Source organism: Neodiprion pinetum, chromosome 2 (assembly GCF_021155775.2).
Source record: "Neodiprion pinetum isolate iyNeoPine1 chromosome 2, iyNeoPine1.2, whole genome shotgun sequence".
In the NCBI taxonomy this organism is placed as follows: Eukaryota; Metazoa; Arthropoda; class Insecta; order Hymenoptera; family Diprionidae; genus Neodiprion; species Neodiprion pinetum.
In genome coordinates this window covers 38,975,347-38,989,512 of record NC_060233.1, presented here as the reverse complement: position 1 = coordinate 38,989,512, position 14,166 = coordinate 38,975,347, and the positions used below count along the sequence as shown (strand labels likewise).

The window sequence follows — 14,166 nt, the reverse complement described above, 5'->3', positions numbered from 1 at the left end:
TAAAAGCGCTAAATAAATTCGCGTACGTTGTGTATATATATATATATATACATGTCTGTATATTCAGTTTCACGTGTAACATAAACCGTACGAAATTCATGCAAAAAAAATCTCGGAACGCTCCTCAATTTCAAACTTGCCAAAGTAACACACACCTTTGATATTTGTCATACCGCACAATAATGAACGTCGGGAAACTGGAGATCCTTCCCAGCTTCGCACAATAGTATAATATACATCGCACCTTTCGGATATATTCTTATTTTGAATTTTGTTTATCTCCCGTTGTTCGCGACAATCAAGGTTGCCGGCAACAAAACCGGACTCCGTCTCGTTAATTGAATCGCATTAAGCTATAAAGGTATTTCAATCTGTAACGCGGACTCGTTCCAACAACTTTCGCACAGATCTATCGGTGGTCTAATTTTATGTACCTGTATTCTGTGTCACGGGAATTACAGCAGTAGCCGTTCGATTTATCCTTTTTTATATCGTACAAAAGCGTTTCGACTATTTAATTTCGTACCGTGTCAAACCGTCCCGATAACTTTTCTTTACTATGATTTAATTATTATTTACGAACATGGTCCATCAAAGCTATCATCGTTATTTTAAACTGACAAATTGTACGGAAACTATTTGCTGTATAATTTTCCTCGTACAATTCCACGTTTATATTATCAAACAATCAAATATACAAACTTTGAATGGTGAATAAATTGTTAACAAAGCAGAGTTTTGCAAATCCTATTTATGTATAAGTCAATATGCAGATTATCGATGCACAGTGCGTAAGAAATCCTGTACGTAATAGCGTGGAAAAAAAAAACGGATTTTTGCCGCAGACTCGAACGAATACGCAGATAATTTGCGCAACTGGTTTCGCAAAGAAATAATGAACATCTCGATACGCGCATGTACATTATATATATCGAATACGTACGACGCAAAAAATCGATAGTGTGAAAATCGCCTTTGAAAAGATATTCCGCGATGCACCGCTGCAGCAAATTTTTTCTACTGTCGCAGAAGCATCGGTGAACATAACGTGTATAATTGCACACCCAGACCTCGTACCGACCGCAGAAGCGGCACAAGCTGATAACCGTATAATATTATACGAATCACGGACAATAAGTTAATCATTGATATGTACGACGACATGCCGACAGCGACGAGAAGCGGAGGGCATCAAACTGCAGGCACGTTTCATTCCTCTCCTGGAAACTCTCTCGACACGTGTGAAACGCAGTCGTCAATTATTACACGCGTGCATGCAACGACACGCGTGTGCGAGATTCGCGATTCAGGATAAGTTATAATACGTCAGGCATATCATGTATGCGATACATTGTGCGAAAACGTCTCAGAGGACATTATAGAATTAGTTAGACATATTCAACGATGAAAAATTTAATGTAGACAAATTCGTCCAGTATTATCGGCACGTATGTACGTAGATACGTAATATTCATGATAATGACGTAACCTTTCGGCCAACTTGTTTTCGGTCCGAAACAAAATGCGAGTTCGATTCTACGCGAGTTATGTGAAAATTACTCCCAACCTCGATCACGTATCGAACTCGAATTTTACTTTTTATCGAAAACAAGTTAGCCGAAAGTTCAAGTCATTACCATGATTATCACTTCGTGATGTTTATTAATGGTTCTCAGTGGCTCGCTATTTTTATTGGAATCAAAACAGGAACGAGTTTCCTTTCTGAGCAAATTTTATGTGCCAATGACTATAGTTATTAGTAGCGAAGCAAGTGACTCGTGGAGAAACAAACGACACGTTGATCGTAGACGCGTGAAAATTTTCATAGAAAGAAAACTTGTTTCAAGTTTTGATTCCAAAAGAACAGCGAGCCACTGGGAACCAATTAATGATCGTCACCGTCATCACTCTACATACATAATATATTATCGTTGGGGTTCGTGTCTGTAACAACGACGCAAATTTTGTAAAAATGTTGTACATAAAATTTGTTAGTCCCAAGATAAGTCCGCCAGCGTTTAGGCAATTTGAGATTACATCGATACCGATCGACGTACGTCACTTTTCGTCGACAATTTACCACAGAATTGCATAAACGCGGGCGTATTTATCGCGCTTGTACCTAAAATAAGTTGAATTATCCCCGAGGATAAACAATTTCCGGGAGTAGCCCGCATTATCGTTCAGCATACAAAAAACGGATGTTTTGTATACTTACGTTTCACCAACGAAGCTACGGACGTACACCTTTATCATCTCGTACGTACCTTACCGTGGTGTAAAATTATCGCGTTTGCGATGTACATACATATTATAACGCGTACATCGTGATATACATATAATATATAACACAGGGAGAGACGTTGATAACGTAAGGAAAAATATAAGATATTTACAATTCTCCGTAACGTGTGTGCGTGCATATAACTGACAATGTACAGCATACCGTGTATCGCATGGAGCGCATGACAACACCTGTTGTCGTAGTAACAACTGTCCGATGGTGTGTGTAAAGTTGACGTCCGGTTTTTGAGCCGATTGCGAGCTACTTAAGATAGATACGGCGGTGAATATGATACAGAGACTATGTACCTAAACCGCATCCGCTACCAGCAAAGCCGCTGTCTTAATCGCAACTATCGTGCAGCGTGAATAATATGCGCTGTTACATACATCATGAGGATTATACAATAGCAAATCCCGAGATCGTTCCAGTCTAAATCCCTCTCGAAGTACAAGTACCGAGACTGATAATTGTAAGTTGTAAACGGAAGAGAAAAATGGAAGTAGAAACGTTGAACTTGATGATTGGATTGAAGTGGAGGACAAAGCTGTGATCTATTTGTCCGGAGTCTTGGGGGTTGAATATTTTCATGCAACATGTGCAGAGTACAAGATAATACGATTATAAGTGTGCGAAGTGTACAAAAGTTTCGAGCATCACAGACGTGTTACGGAAACACGTTGAATGCGAAGTTTCCGAAAAAGGGGTAAAGAAGCGTTGCGACCACCAAAGTGAAGATGCAGACTTGTTGTACGGAAAGAGAAGCCGAGTGAATTGCGCACTTGGGAACTCAAAAGCCGATGCAGGTGACAGGATGTCGCCTCGGTAAACATGATACATGCACACATGTACGCATTGCTATGCGCATGTGTGCAGCGGCAAAGCCATGTGATCATCTTCACTTCCCCAAACCTGATTTTCTTCATTTCATATTCATTTTTTGTATATTTAGAGAACTTTTTAACATATTTCTTTGTTGTTTTTTGCTATTTCTGATAGTATATTAATGGGTTTTTAATACTATAGAGCAATTATTGCGATATAATGTAAATTATCATTGTCAGAAACAAATTGATTGACAATAATTCTGAAAATTGAAGGAATAATGCATTTCCGAGAAAGTTACCTACTCTACACGTATACACGTTTTACATAAATCATAAGTTTTTGGGGTCGTTGATTACGAGCCTGAAATCGGATTTAAAAAATTCAAGACGACGGATCCAGTACGGCGGACGAAAAGTTCAAATTCGATAGAATCCGGAGAAAAAACTGTGTCCACGAGTTTTTGGGGTCACCAATTACGAATTTGAAATCAGATTTTGAAAATTCAGTGTGGCGAATCCAATCAGCGACCCCAAAAACCCCTGAATAGTGTTCTTTTTTTTTTTAACAAATTTGATTAAATTCAACTTTTCGTCCGTCATACTGGATCCGTTATCTCGAATTTTTTAAAATCTAATTTCGAATTCGTAATTAGCGAGCCCAAAAAGCACAGAATACTATCTCGTTATAAAGGTTGACTCAGCACAATAATGTGTGACTCAAAGGGTTAAATACCACCTGCACCTGAATTAGCACCGTGACATATACATATATACATAATTGGCGGTTCGCGTGATTCTGCAGGAATATACATACTATACTTACATACGATATATATATATTCAATACCACGACCGGCCAAAGCTTTAATATAAATGTGTGCCCGCTTCTTTTCATCGCTCATATTACAGCGGTTGACTTCTTGACCTAAAAACTAAGCCGCACTGCTATATTTATAGGTATATTTATATAAATATAGGTGTATATATATATATATATACACATATATACACACACGCACACACACACACAAATATTAAATTCATGCATTCGCGTCACTAAATTAGGGCCATTATTACGCTACAAATTATATCGATGTACGTCCACAGAAATAATTAATATTTGAATTGAACCCAGCGTCGACGGTGTAAAATAATAACGTACGATGATAACACACGAATTGTTGTTATGTGCGCGAAACAAAGTAAGGAAAGAAATAAAAAAAAAAAAAATATCTACCAATAACAAAACAATTCTAGGACTAACAAATATATGTGTACGGACACGTTCAAAGGATCGATAATGACGCACGGGATACGTGCTTTATAGGTTGTACATCCTGCACCGATTCTGGAATTGATTGAAACGACGCCGAGGGTTGGGTTCAAACTTGACCTAGAAATAACCCCTGCAGTGTACATATAGGCATACAAGGTTTGATATATTACGGCCTAATTCTAGGACGAGGTGTTCGCAGTACCGACGTATTATGTCCCCGTTGTTAGAAAAAGGGGGGCGAACCTGGCACGGCGTCAAGTCGCAATCCGTCTCACACGTAGCTGAAATACTGCAGTACTTTTCTGTATTTCATACTTATAACAAGACACCCTCCGTACTGCAGACTTACTTGTAACAATGCCTCGAGGTTTGATTGAAACGAGTAAAAAGAGAAAAAGAGAAAAAGAGCACAAGGCTGAAGTTGGTAACGTTAACGCAACGAAACAGCCTGGAATAAATCGTTGAAAGATTTTAGAACTGCTTTCACTGAGTTGGATTTTAAAAATATGTATCAATAATAATAAAAAAAACGTAATAAAGAAACATTCCTTTGTTATGATGTACTAGCTGAATTTTAGTCGCAAACTGATCGAAAGTTTTTTCTCGTCAATAAATATTTTCCATTTTACAAACAAATTGAGGCGAAAATTTTTATTGTTTTCGAGAAGCCGTCGTTTTGTTGAAAATTAATATTTTGCTTATTCCGTCGATTAAACACCGGATAATACCTTGTATTAACTAAATCTTTTCTGTCCTTTTTTCATTTCAGACGATCCAGTCCAGAGATATCTCGCTCACCGCAAAACGCCTTTAAAAATCATTATTTTTACAGATAACAAACATCGGAACGATGTTCAATGTTACCCTAATCTGTATGTAAGTTTTTATACTAACAAACTGAAATGTCTCTTGATGAAAAATCCTTGTGAAATTGCTTTTTTCGGCCTCCTGCGACTTGGTATAACCCCTTAAAGTAACGTTACCATTAACTTCGACCTCGTAAATGAACGATGCACTGCATCGTGCCCGAACTTGCGCAGTTTCTTTCCACATCCTTATCACTCAACGACGTCGTATTATAGGTACGTCAAGATTCGGTCCTTAGGAAGACTAACCAACGACAGGTTATTTACAGTTTTTACAGGGACCAGAAATTATTTCAAGCTTTCATTAAAGTAGCGTAAAATTATCTTACACGTGGTATAACTTCTTTATACGCGATGAAAATTGACTTCTTTAATCTCGAACGCATTATCCGAATGGCCAATTAATCCTTACGTTCCTTCGAAGCGAGTTGCGTACGTACAATGTAAATTGAAATTCGAGTTCTTAGCAATTTTTACATAATCGAAAAAGTCTCACGGTCATAATTGTAACGTGGAGACGGTGCGAGAAATAGACCGTTGTAATCATGGCGAAATTATCGCAAAGACCCGTTGCACTGTTCCGCTTGTCAGAATGGAGAAGCAACGAACGTGATACCAACGCACAAGTCGTAGAAAAACAAAACGTGACGCGTGCAAGTAAAAATCGCGCTGGTATATTCCGAGGGATTGAAACTGGTTACAGAGAAAGTCACGGTTCCGTACAGAATGCATACGATCAACAAAAGATCCCGCGGTTGTGAACGGTGACCTCAAACCGCGAGTCTATAAGGCTCAACTTAACCCAGCCTAGCAGAGGTCAGTGTGATCAAAGTGAAGGCTGGTCCGTTCGCCTTTCAGGACAGAATAACTCAGAGAGTGGTAGAGATAATGAGAGGAAAAAAAAATGGAAAGTCGAGTTTTTATCTTCGTTTAACGAAAGTTGTCTTCGGGCTGGTTTTCGCACACGTGCGTTACTCGAGGCCTAAGTCGAGTCCTCGAGTTGATCACGAGAGGCGTGAAACGGAGATGATCGTGGGTGGATGGATAGTCGGTAAAAACGTGAGACGTTAAACTTATGTTTTTTAACCCCCTCCCCCCGTACGATTGGCGAGAGATGAGAAGAGTGAGAAAAAATTTAGTTTCATAATTGTAACAGGGTTGACAAGTGCTCTCTCCGCGCGTCGTTTCAAAAAATTTTGTATACGTATGTGTATGTACGCAAGCATTCGACCCGACGTAATATCCGTTGGTAGAATTTCACGCGATAAAAATGTCTTCGCTAATTTTATGTTCCCCAGGTAGGCGAGTTTCGCGTTCGTCTCGTCTTAACCTACCGCCGCATGTGCAGTAATCGATCAACACGGTTTTACTTTGTGTTATAGGAACGACTGGCACGGTTGGACTAGTTCCTAACTCCAATAAGAAGGATAAAGTCACGCGATGGATAGATTAGAGAAACGGAAGAGATTAAAACTGCAGTGCAAAAAAAATTGAAGACAAATTCGAGCGAATGAGTAGCTGTACAGTTAACGAAGAAACGCAAAGTGGTTTGATGGACGGATGGATGGATGGTTGGATGGATGGATTTCTATCGGATTAACACAAAGTAAATGCAACGTCGGGACGAGCTGGACGGTCGGCAATTAACATTGCCGAGACATCGTGTCATCTACTCCTTCTGATGCCGCTTATAGACTCAATTAGCATTAGCCACGCAATGGATGCACAGACCATAATGGTGCGGTACGAATTTCACGTACTCGGCATCGCGGCAGGATCATCGAACCGCCTCAACACCATCGTTCATGGCGCCAATGCCGCGTAACGTGGTGCATGAGCTTTGAGCTTAGAGCTTTGGTTCACTAATTGACGTCTTCTTGCTAGAGAGATTTCAATTTTGTCAAACGACTTTCCGCGTTATAGATCTTGATATAATTCATGGGTTTGTACAAGAAAAGAAAAGATCATCGTTTGGTATCGAGTGTGATTATGAAAATGCAGCAAAAGACATTGTGCTTGAATAAATTTGATAAACAATATCAATCCGGTGATGTAAAACCCCAAGGAATTTTCCGCAGTCGCGTGAAACAGACTCGATTTTGGAGCTGTTTAAATCCCGTAGGAGTGCAGGAATTGCTCTACTGCAATAACAAGATAAGTAAATTTCTTGGTAGGTATCGCGTAAATGATAAAGGGGATGTCTGAGATGTTTTCGAAGCCGTTATCCTGATCTACCGCATATATTTATATACTCGATACTTATCCTCTAATACACTTATGTGTGTAGGACAAACATAGGTGTATAATATGTATAAACTATCTAAACCACACGAGTAAGCACAAATATATGTATGTATATATGCACTGTATGCAACCCGAGTTACGCGATTTCTCTGTTATAAAGTATAGAAAGAGTATCGTTTTTTAATATACGTTCGTCTTTTACCGTAAAAGTTATTATATCTCTCATAGATGTGCCATTAACACGTGTCTAACATGTATAATAGCATACTAATTTCAAAAGAAGATACTTTAAACACCCTTTACTTTATAAATAATTGGTGGTTACGATTGCAAAATCGAATTTGACGTACATTTTGGGAAGGACGTTTGTGATATTACACACACACGCACGCATAATATTGCTTTGGGTGAATCATCGATTCAGCGATGAAATTCATTGGGGTATAATTTTGATGTCTTCAAGCTGTGAAAACTCGTTCCCAAGAATTTTACTGACAATTTTACTCTTTGGGATCATTATTATTATTATTATATTTATACAGATAACGAATTCCGTACAGATAGCTCAACTGCGACAGTATTTGTTACTAGAATATATGTATCTTACATACTTTGCCTTAAAAAGAAAATTCCTCGACATTGTAAGGCTATACGTTACAAAAATTTCCCCAACATTACTCGAAGAGTTTCACTGAGCGAGTATAAGATATATAAATTTCTCTGCAAAACTTTGACGAGAGACCCGAGCACGTACATATTTCAAAATTCTCTACAACGCTACGGTATAAAGTAAAACTTGCGAAGCTTGAAATATTTGCTTTTGCTCTCACCGTTCAAATATTAACAATAGTAATTATTTGCTGCAAAATTGATTACAATGGTCATCTAACAAAGGAAAATTTTGAAAAGGTTTATAAATAGACGAAAATAACGATGGAAAGTGTTTACACTGAGTTTCTAAGCGCGCTGTTACACAGAAAATGAATAATCGCCGATGAGAAACCGGCGGTGTTTAAAAATCTAAACTCTGAAACGTTACACGGTTACGTTACGCGTATCTTAAAAACGATAGCCTAATTTCGTTTAAGATTTACGCATGCCCACAACGCACGATTCATTCATATTATAATTAAACAGTATATTTTCAAAGCGATAAATCACGTTCGTTATCCGCACGACGATATTCCAAGGCTATCAACACCGTTTACATCCGGGTCACGCTTCATTTTCGAGGGCCTGCACGAGCACCTATACCTATTACTGTAATGTATAAAAATTCGTCAAACATTTGATTGGCGTTCGTCGATTGCATCAAATACGCACGGCTCGCCAGCCCGACAGTTTCAAGCTGCGCGTATTATACACACATCATAGTGTTTTGAATTTGACGGCGAGTACATAGCTTGTACATTCCATATGTATGTATAATGTGTGTGTGTGTAAAATAACGACGCATGCTTCACGTGTAACAAGGACGGCTGCAGTGGATGTATACGTGTATAGCTGTATTTTACGTCTTATGTACACTCGACGAAATAAAAGAGTAAAAATAATAAAAAAATAAATAAAAAATATATCGTAAAAAATGAATAGAAAGAGAATATACGATACGGGTAGGTACCGAAAAAAAATAACCAACGGCGTCGTTAAAATTAATTATTTGCGCATAGGACACGCGCGACAGGGAAAAGAATCTGCTGCTGCCAGCCTTTTAAAATCGCCCAAAAGCGTCGTCTACTTCCATTCCTAACTTATGTGGTACGTGTAGGTATAATATGTATGGACGTGCGTAATGTACACTAAAAACGGCGGGACACTGTGCGAATCAGCTATAAATGTATAGTTCGGAATATAGGTAGATATTGATAATTGTTTATGCTGGGTAATCGATTCTTTCCCGTTTTTAATATTCCGCGGTATCTCTTCTCTATGATTCTGATTTATAAACCGTATAATGCACCATCCGTGCAAGTAATGTAAAATTTTTAAAAAATCACTGAAAGTCTCAGCGGTGCCCGTATAATACGTTATATTTGTACGTGTATATAGCCAGCTGCGCTAGCTGTGTGAAAACACTTTGGAGAAAATATTGGCAAGATGCGGTCTGATTGGTTAATGATTTTATCTAATAAACCGCTATCGCGGCTCCGGCTGAGCGGTGAAATTTATTTACCCTATAAACCGATGACTGAACTCTCGGGATTCTCAGGGTGGTTGAAAACTCGGTTATCCGCAGCACAGAACCAATATTCGATATCGTTCGCTCGCTACTTTTACTGCGGAGCGAGCTTGATTTATCGGGAAATAAAAATATAAAAGTTTTACCTTATTATTATACCTATAATACAAGTATAATAAAATGAATTTCATTTGAAACTACTGAGTACCGGTATTTTTATTATTTTTTTTTTTTTGTGTTTACGGAAATAACGGTAGTTCAACCTCATTTCAAAATCTACCACCTCCCACTTGATATAACTCAAAATGCATGTCACAAACATGAGTCATGCAACAATCAACACACGAACTTTTTACTCTCCACATTTATGAAATATCATCGATGGGAAAATAATAAGTTTGTTTATAATTTAGCGAGATATAATTAATCAGCCGTGAAGAACACGTTATTATTCTATAACTCGTAGTTTGATGTTCGCACATCAATGGCTCTGCCAATATGACATCTACGTGTTAAACCCACCTTACTTATACATCATGCAAGATATTTTTTTTTTTTTTCTCATCAACGGTGCACGATGAACCGTCTCATCTTTGCATACGCCTTGTTTCGATAGTCAAAAAGGAAAAGAAAAAAGAAATAATTGAAAAAAAATGACTCAAATACGAGAATCAATGTAAGATCAGCAAAAATTAGAAGTAAAATAACTCCGATATGGTTAAGACAATTGTTTTCAAATTTTACACTGACGTTAAAAATAAAATTGAGAACAATTTGTATAATTTTCATTGACCCGCTAGGATTTTTACCGACACGTATATAATATATAAACGCACTGCGTCTCCTTTATTTTAGCGCTATTTGGCAATCAACGCCGTATTCCGGCAGCCCTGACTTGGCGTAAGTATAGAACTTTTTTCCTCATTCTTATTTTTTTTCTTTGATCTCCATCGCACGACCGGCAATCATTTATTCAAGCAAAAGGAAACATTCGATTCGTTACAAAAGTATAACGAAAGAAACTATCAAAATTGCAGAGCAGGTTATTATCGTCGTTTTTTATTATTTTTAATACACACACACACACACACACACACACAAACAATATGTAACCGCGATGTCGTCTTTCCTCGTTTTTCTTCTCTTCTATTTTTTTCGTTTCTATACACCTTTCTCTCCTGCACCGGGCACACATGCAAAAAAATTCAGAGAGTGCAAACGTTAACGCGGAGACACACGAATGACGGGCCAACGAGTGTGATATCATACAGAGTTGAGAATATCGAAGGTGTAAGCCTCGTATATAATACCAGGATGTACAAATGAGCGGTCATATTATAATAAGCGAACGTTTTGACCCAGATCTAAATCGATATGCAAATCGTGGATACAGTTGGAAGACCTTTCCGCGAGATGAGTTTTCTTTTTTAATTTCTTGTTCTTTCTTTCTTTATTTCTTTTTTAACATCCGTCGAGCACGACGATCTGCCGCGTAAAGGCGGAAGATAGTGCCGGGTCAGGAAGTCGAAAATGCGGCGTGACGATGAGAAAGAGATACGGATTTAACCCGGCTTCTGAAAGTTATAATACCCGACCAGCCGCCGATCTCGACGTTATATATCCTGTCTTTCAAAGTTTCAACGAACCTTATTGCGGTAGGTATAAGGTACATATATACCTTACTACTTACTTTACAAGTTCAATCTTCTTCCTCTCTTTACGCTCTATTTAAAAGTCGAACGGTTTCGTATCTCAAATACGCGACACGGACTCTGTCATTGAACCTGTCTAGAATATTACCCGTAAGAACTTTTATCGCCGTTTTTCGTTTAGAAAACATTTCTGAAACACCGGTTGCCAGATCACTCGTCTCGTGCGTGTATGTACGATTTTTCAATTTATTTTCAACTTTCGAGATTTTTTACAGGTATTTAATTAACACTAATTGTGAAACGTGTCTTCGTCAATAGAGACTTACCCAATTAATGAAGAAAGAAAGTAGAGTGAGTGAGAGTGAGAAAAGATAAATAAATAAATAGACACATAAATCAATTTATCTGATACGGAACAGCGCTTTCTTGTGTAATTGGAAAAAAGGATCAAGACATGCGCGAGCGACTTCAAGTACAATGAAAATAAAAAGAACGACAATTTATATATGTAACTAATTTCAAACCCGAACGCATATGTAGTTCAGTCAGTTGAAAAAGTGCAAAGTACATACCTATACTGATGTATTATACATCTATATGTACGTAGGAACAATTCTCGTATGTATGGATGTAAAAATCGATGAAGATTATTATACCAGAGGAAGAAGAAAGTCGCGCGATGCGGACAAAAACAAAAAAAAAAAAAACAAAAAGAACGTAATGTAATTTCAAAGTTTTTTTTTTCTTTTTTTATAATTATAATACGGTTGTCCTCGCACGATATTGTTGCACGCTGTATACTGTGCGTAAAGAAAGTGAGCGAAGAAGAGAATTTATCTGAAAACTATCGTCAAACGTAACGCATTCATATTATACCTTTCGAGGTTATCTAAAATCACATTTCTTCGTAGCATATCTACCCATTATACTTGAGAGCATTAGCGGCCCATCAGAAAACTAGCTTAAGCCTGTATAGTGTATACACGTACGTACATATACGTATACCTAATATATAATACAAGATATTCGATCTGTGTACAAGAAGCACGCAATCAACCCCTTGCACACTAAAAATTCCTCTTGACAAACTTGTGATTAACATAATAATAATAATAACAATAATAATAATAGTAACAACAACAACAACACAAAGAATACAGAGAACACTCGAGAGAAAAATGCGGCCACTGATTTCGTGACTAATCGTACCTCTGCTTATTTATAAAAATATCGGTCCCTTTTTGAATCGGAAAATAGAATGCTTGACTTTTTTGCGATAAAAGAAGCATTCGCATTGTGCAAAAGTGCATCACGCATTAAATGAGTTGGCAAAAAAATTAAGCAAAAACAGAAGAAAAAAAAAAAAAAAAACTAAAAATATAGGAGCCCCCTTTCTTTCCTGTTTTACAGGTATTAGAATAAAGTTTCGAGATTCGATAAAAAAAAATCCGAACAACGGTGCAGGCTTTCGGATCAAAACGAATGGAAGAAATAATAGATGGAGATACACGAGAAGATGGCGAAAAATTCGTCGAATTTCAGGCTGTTAAATCTTCTTCTTATTTTCCGTCTAGCTATGTATCTACGAGAGTTCATCTTCGTTGAACCTGGGCAGTCAGAGTCTGATCTTCGGCTTTAAGAGGAACGAAACGAAACCAGTTTCCCACGATAAAAATCAGTGGTAATCCCGTACAACACGGAACGAGGTGTACAAAGCGACGATGGTAAATCGGTATAGTAATTGCAATGGTATTATTTTCTAAGCCACAAACAAGAAGAAAGAATTTTTGGTTTGAAAAAAAAATTTTTTTGGAGGTGGTGAGAAAAGTAATTATTTGTCAAGATATTTAAAGATTTTACGAAATATACATTACAATTACAATAACAATTTAGAATTTTATTTAGAAGTCAAGGAAAAGTCAAAATTCAATTTCATCTTTCGTATTATTATCTTGAAAAATAAAAATGTTATATGCGACATTCACGCATCGGCAACAGCTGGTATTTCTCGACTTTCAAACAAAACATAATGTATAGTTTCATCTTTGCGCAATGATCATCGTTTCGAAAAACTTTAAAAAGAAAAGTTAGCTAGGTGTTGAATCAACAAAATTTATATCGCAGTTTACATACAGAGTGAATTTCTAACGACTGCATGGTCCGTGGTCTGCTAAAATTCAACGGAATCAAGTCCACGTATTACAAATAAAATGTCGCAGTTTTTAAAAAAAATTGTATTACGTCAACTTTTCCAGTTGATGTATAAAAATATTCCAAAAATTTTCCAGGACTTGATCAGCAATTTTTCTTCCCCAGGATAATTACAGGATTTAAGAATGTTTAAGGAACAACAGACACCGCGTACATTGTACACGATGGACACGTATCGTAGCATCATAATTTACGCGAATCGCAGGCGAGTATTATGATATCCTTACCTTCTTGATTGGAGTTCGGATTGGGATGCGAGGTCGCACTAGGAGGCGTCGGAGCATCGTCTTCGGCGACGCCCATCGTCGTTGTCAATCCCGCGGTCTGCTTTGGCTGATGAAACGACTCCACGTCCGTCGCCTCTTCGCACCTTGTTGCGGCGAAAAGCAGAAAGAAAACCAAACAATGAATACAAATATACGGTATAAAATTAGCGAAGAACGGTATAATTGGTACGGTAAACAAATCACGGCTATATGGATACAGTACGTATAAAGCACGTATAAACCGGAAGAGTTCATCATAAAATGTGTATAATCGGGGAAATCGAAATACCTATAATACACGAATTTCATTTATATTTTGAATTTTCTTATTGTCTATTACGCCGTTATACAAGTGTTGCAG

At 37.6% G+C, this 14,166-nt stretch overlaps 1 protein-coding gene across 1 annotated transcript in view; it reads right to left on the bottom strand.

The window, feature by feature from the left end:
* Window positions 1–14,166, bottom strand: part of trc (Serine/threonine-protein kinase tricornered) — a 111,336-nt gene that overhangs the window by 92,155 nt on the left and 5,015 nt on the right. Inside the window, exon 2 of the mRNA XM_046611773.2 lies at window positions 13,767–13,909. Coding sequence (XP_046467729.1) covers window positions 13,767–13,909 — 143 coding nt within the window. The remainder of the gene's footprint in view (window positions 1–13,766; window positions 13,910–14,166) is intronic.